Genomic DNA, 5,672 nt, shown 5'->3' on the forward strand with positions numbered 1-5,672 from the left:
CTAACCCCCTAAACCTAACCCCCTAAACCTAAACCTAACCCCCTCCTATCTAATCCCCTCCTATCTAACCCCCTCCTATCTAACCCCCTCCTATCTAACTCCCCTATATAATCTCTCTTTTAAAATACTTTTTGTTTCAGTTCTGTCTACGACATTTAATTAGTTTCTAACTAAATATCAGAAATATTGATTTATTCTTTAATATTGTTCACTCACGTTTCTGAGTTAATTCTAATATATGCCTGAATTAAATTGATGAATCTATATATACTTTTTGTAATTATTCAATTCTATACACTAACATATCGTTCTAGAAACACTAATATTAGTAATTTGGAGTCATTTATTGGGATTAAAATTAAATGTGATTATCTGAACCCAAATGAGAGAATCAATGAACTTTTAGATAAAATAGAATATTTGGAGGTTAACTCAAAGTTATTGGAAATGGAATTAAGGCAATTAGAACAAACGTTGGAAGGGCAACTCCTTGAAGAAGTAGTAGCTGACTTATATAGTGTACATTTAAGCGAACAGATTTCCACTATTAAGGGAAAAATGGTGGAGTGCAGTGGTAAATTAGAAAAATTGAGAAGTGAGTTAGATTCTTTATTAATAGAACAAACTGGAGGTCAAGAACAATCACAAAATAGTCACCATAGAAATGAACCTGTAGAGCATGATGAGAACGAAGACTTTTTTGGTTAAAAATGAATAATTGAATTAAGCTATGTCTACTACTTATATATTGAGATTCTTATATTAATATGTTCTTTATATTTTTGTTAATTATGGGATACTAAATGTATTGTAATTTTTATAAGAAGAGATGATATAAAAATTAAAATAATTTCAATATTCCAATTGGAACATTTGATTTTATAAATGAAGGCTACAAATACTTATATTTTATTCATATTTCATATATAACTATATACTTCTTAAGTTCTTTTTTCTCAAGGAACAATATCTCAATAATTTAATATATATCTTGGAATATATTATATATGGATGATTTCTTTATAAGATGATTTAGTGAAAATAAATTGTAATGATTTGGTTATTATCGTAAATCATTTGATTGTACATCTTTGTATTCATATGAACAAATATTAGTGCAAATACTAGAAATCTCCGTATAAATAATATTAAATAATTGGCTTAAATAAGTTTTATATTGTATTCAAGTCCAAATATACTTTTTTACTGGAATCTAAATAATATGGGTAATATATAATTATGTGTACAATTTTATTCATAAATAAATGGGATTTCAACAACTCAATAGTTAATTTGCAGTTATTATTACTTTTATATTCACTTTAATAAGATATTTTCTAGATTTCTTTCTTGTAATGTTAGGATTTAGGACTTAAGTTGTAAATATTGTTGTTTGACTTTTTCTCCTCTTTTAAAAGAAATCGGTTGATTTAAATTAATCTAATTTAGTTCTTTTACACAATATTTAGTGTGAAATTAAAGGAACTATTAACTTCTTATTATATATATAATATTTAATATTCTATTGAAAGGTAATGTTTTATTGATATATGTACATTGAATAATTATTTAATTTCAATTATGGTTCAAAGTTTAGTTGCACTATTAATAAAGTGTGATTTGAAATTAGTAGAAATGCAACTTAGGAAATTAATTATTGGATTATTTTAAGCATAAATTTAAATATTAAAAAGGAAAATAAGGCAAATTTTATCAATGATTAGAATTTCATTATATTAATAAAAATAAGAAATGGATCAATTTATATTCTGGATAAATTAGGTTATGCAATAAGGAAATATATTTATTAAAAATAAATTCATCTATATATATCTATAGTAACTATACAAGGATATATTTGGCGTAATAAGTTTTGTTAATATTTTCCTAAATTATAAATATTAGAAAAACAACAAGAAATTCAGATGTTTAGGAGTTAATAAGTTGATGGGTTAATATTAAAATTAACGATACAGAATATTTACTTAACATCTAGTGATTTAGAAAAGATTATATTAAGATGTAATCAAATTTAATTCTTATATATAAATTCGAAATATTTTAGGTTATTAATAATACATAATTCATATATTTAATAACTCTTAACTTCTTAGTTAATTTGAAAAATCTAAATAAATATCATATTGAAATCTCTGGTTCAAATCTGACTATCAGTTCAAATATAGAAAATAATGGTAATATATAATATGATATATAACTTGGACATGTTGTTAAAAACCAAACAGAAAAAACTTTGTCCTTTATTCCTCTCTACTATTTAATGAAAAAATATATAAAGGAAAGTAATATGTTGATATAGCTGTAATTATGGTATGACGAGTTGCATAAAGTGGAAAACGGAAAGGAGATAAAATAGTATATTTAGAATAATAAAATGAAGCTATGGTAATAATATTTAATGTATTTTTAAAAAATATATTAATTTCATTAATATTAAACCAGATCTAAAGGAAAAAAACTATATAAATATAAGGTATAAGGTATTTTAAAAATAAACTTATAATCACAAGAATATCTCGGAAAACGTCTATTGTAGCTATAGCAATTGAAAAAAAAAGACATAAAGAGATTGAAATATTTATTGATAAAGTATAATATTCTTTTTTAATAAATTTACTAACAGTAATAATAATAGATAAGTAGAACATAAAAAAAGTAATATAGAATATTGATAATTTGACATACTATAATATAATATAAATAATATTACTCCACATATTTAGAACATATATATTGTAAGTTTTACAACATGATCGTGGTTTAATATTATTATTCTGATAGTTAATTGATTCTTCAATATCATCCCTTTTTCTGTTCTACATACCTTACATCCTCATCTTGTTCGTTATATTCAATATAATATTTCATTATTTCTGTTAAACATAAAATAATACCAAATAGTTTAATTGCAAGATATAATAAAAAAGGTATTAATAAAAATCCAGGTCTTCTGATATTGTATAACGAATAATAATCTTCAATGCAAATATACTTAAGTATAAATTTCAATTTCACAAAATATGATAGAAAATTAGATATAACAAATATCATTGGTGGAGCTAATAACATTTTAATCTAAATTAAACTCATTTTTAAATGCTTTTACTTCAATATTAGCAGCTAATATATATCCTGATGAGAATATATATGTTGGTACAAATATTGATAATAAAAATATTATTGTATATTCACAAATATCATCTGTATCTATAATAGTTTTTAATATATCATATGCATAATTATAATGATAAAGGCTATAAATAATTATCCATTTAGATATACCATTAATTAATATAGCTGTTGAAATGTTATCAGTATATTTTGATAAGAGTCCCTTATTTTCTGGATTCATATTTTGTAATATGGAAAATTCCTCGTTTATATCATTTGATACCATATTATTTTCAATATATTAGCCATCTAATATATTTCCTTTAATTTATGAAGAATAACTAAAACGTTTCAAAAATGGAATATTAAACAGTATAAATTAAAGGTAAGCGAACTCAAAGACATAATAATCTTAATCACAAAAGAAATAATATAAAAGAGACGAAGAGAAGTTTATTTTATTTAACAAATTATAGATAGACTTATTAATATACAAAATAATGATTAGTTTTCCATAGGTATTTATTGTTTTAGAGAATATAAAATAAAAAATACCTAAATGTGAGACCTAAAATAAATCATATTATACTTAATAATATATTCTTTTTTCCTTTAAAGAAACTTATTAATACTTATTTTATTATCTAATAAAAAATATTGAGAGGCTAGGGTTTTAGAGAATAAATAACCCGCCTAAATATTAGGAATAATATTTCTTACATGCCATTATTAGTAGAGTTTAATATATTTATTTTTGAAAAGAAAAAAAAATTGAATATATGTAGCAATAATACTATAAAATAGGCATATTTTTTAATATATCTATAACAATATTTGTAATTATTATTATATATCAATAGCTTTTTTTTAAATAAACTGAAGATCTAAAAATATGGGAGATTATAAAGATACATATAATTCAAAATATATTGATTATAGAGGAAACTATCCAGGTTTATATAAGAAATCTAATATAATATATGACTATGAGCCACTAGAATCTAAGAAAGAAATTAGTAAACCTTCATATATTGAAAAAAAATCAGAAAGAAGATATCCAAGGACTTTTTCAGCTAATAGTGGAAAAAAAAAAAAAATACGAAGTAGTTTTCATTCAAATTTTAGTGGTAATATAGAGAATCAATATGAATTAAATAATATTGAAATATATAGAGAGAAAATATTTCCATTTGATATTTTACCAAATATATCTTATAATAATCCTGATAATCACTTAGCTAATAATAAAGATAAATTAAAAAATTTTTGGAATTCCTTGTTGAGTAGTAAAACATCTTCATTAAATTTGATTAAGCGTAATAATAATATATTTGGATGGCCAAAAGTCATTGAACTGTTAATATTTACTTTATTATGCTTTTCTCTTTTAATATCTATTGTATATTATGACTTTTCTGTTGATACAAGAAAATTAATACTCAATAATTTGAAGGATCCAACAATTGCAATGCAACCAAATATATATTCTAGTTGTATAGCTAGTATGAATGAAACATCTTTGAAGAATGGATTTACTCATTTGTATTCTACTGATTTGGTTGATAGTATTGTTATAGCAAATAGTTCAATTCAATATTCTAATATTACACTTAATAATTTTGTTTTACCTTGTGGTTGGGGATCTTTTTATAATATCAAGACATTGGCTGATTATATTCGTTGGATGGGTTTCATTTTATTTCCACTTATTTTGGATTTTGAGGAAAACTTCTATAATCCATTAATAACTCCTATAAGGATTTATCAAGATAATTTAAACAGTGAAAAGAATAAGTTAATAGGTTCTATTGAATCAAATTCAGATAATTTTGCAATGAAAAATGGTACAGTTTATATATATCCATATGATGTACCTAATGCTTTGGCTACATTAGATTATTTGTTAAATAAAGAATATTTTAGTGGTGATATCAAAAGTATAACTGTAGATTTTATAACTTATAATCCTTTTGATGGAATTAAAGTGATTGTAAATGCAAGCTTATTTCAAAGTATAATATCAGGATATTATAGACCAGAATTAATTATTAGAGCAATTTTCAGTGGTATAAATTCATATTCTTATATATTTCTTGCTATTAGTATTATTACAATGCTTGTTTCAATATTTAGACTTGTATCTCATAAAGAAGCATTTTTACACCCTAAAAGAACTCTTAAATCTTCAATTAATATAAGTATTGGATTTATAGCATCTTTATTTTTATTATTTAGTACAATTTCTTTTATTTGTTGGTTTGTACCTACGGCATGGTTTTGGAAAAATGATATTACATTAAAATATGTATCTATTAATGGTTTAAAAAATATAGATGAACTTGAAAGTTTTTTTACAAAAATTTTAAATCATACTATATATCAAGATACTTGTAATTATATATTCAGATATACAGGAAGTGTTGGAGTTATTTTCATTTTATTGGAATTATTTTGGTTATTTGTTGTTAAGTTTTCACGTAAACAAGCAATTTCTCTTTCAGTTACTATTAAAAAATTAACAATTCCAATTTTATTTTTAC

At 22.4% G+C, this 5,672-nt stretch overlaps 3 protein-coding genes across 3 annotated transcripts in view, besides 12 other annotated features; 2 read left to right on the forward strand and 1 right to left on the reverse strand.

The window, feature by feature from the left end:
* Positions 1 to 255: 255 nt before the first annotated feature.
* CMU_022640 (uncharacterized protein) lies at positions 256 to 708 on the forward strand (the record flags this gene model as incomplete). Its single annotated transcript, XM_002139572.1, has 1 exon — positions 256 to 708. The coding sequence occupies one exon, from the start codon at positions 256 to 258 to the stop codon at positions 706 to 708; it is 453 nt and encodes a 150-aa protein (XP_002139608.1).
* A 124-nt stretch (positions 709 to 832) lies between these two features.
* Positions 833 to 853: a sequence feature (AT_rich).
* Positions 854 to 1,137: 284 nt separating this feature from the next.
* Positions 1,138 to 1,158: a sequence feature (AT_rich).
* A 338-nt stretch (positions 1,159 to 1,496) lies between these two features.
* Positions 1,497 to 1,522: a sequence feature (AT_rich).
* A 274-nt stretch (positions 1,523 to 1,796) lies between these two features.
* Positions 1,797 to 1,820: a sequence feature (AT_rich).
* Positions 1,821 to 2,028: 208 nt separating this feature from the next.
* Positions 2,029 to 2,099: a sequence feature (AT_rich).
* Positions 2,100 to 2,407: 308 nt separating this feature from the next.
* Positions 2,408 to 2,459: a sequence feature (AT_rich).
* Positions 2,460 to 2,593: 134 nt separating this feature from the next.
* Positions 2,594 to 2,637: a sequence feature (AT_rich).
* A 9-nt stretch (positions 2,638 to 2,646) lies between these two features.
* Positions 2,647 to 2,728: a microsatellite.
* Positions 2,729 to 3,091: 363 nt separating this feature from the next.
* On the reverse strand, positions 3,092 to 3,418 carry CMU_022650 (uncharacterized protein; the record flags this gene model as incomplete). Its single annotated transcript, XM_002139573.1, has 1 exon — positions 3,092 to 3,418. One exon carries the CDS (start codon positions 3,416 to 3,418, stop codon positions 3,092 to 3,094), a length of 327 nt encoding a protein of 108 aa, XP_002139609.1.
* A 283-nt stretch (positions 3,419 to 3,701) lies between these two features.
* Positions 3,702 to 3,791: a sequence feature (AT_rich).
* Positions 3,792 to 3,870: 79 nt separating this feature from the next.
* Positions 3,871 to 3,913: a sequence feature (AT_rich).
* A 25-nt stretch (positions 3,914 to 3,938) lies between these two features.
* Positions 3,939 to 4,008: a sequence feature (AT_rich).
* Positions 4,009 to 4,024: 16 nt separating this feature from the next.
* CMU_022660 (uncharacterized protein) overlaps positions 4,025 to 5,672 on the forward strand; it is a gene marked incomplete at both ends in the record, with an annotated part of 5,058 nt that continues 3,410 nt past the window's right edge. The window contains one exon of the mRNA XM_002139574.1: positions 4,025 to 5,672. This exon is cut by the window's right edge and continues 5 nt beyond it. Within this exon, the coding sequence (XP_002139610.1) occupies positions 4,025 to 5,672 (1,648 nt within the window).
* Positions 4,372 to 4,400: a sequence feature (AT_rich).

The sequence above is a fragment of the Cryptosporidium muris genome, genomic scaffold (assembly GCF_000006515.1).
Source record: "Cryptosporidium muris RN66 scf_1106632353999 genomic scaffold, whole genome shotgun sequence".
Taxonomy (NCBI): Eukaryota; Apicomplexa; class Conoidasida; order Eucoccidiorida; family Cryptosporidiidae; genus Cryptosporidium; species Cryptosporidium muris.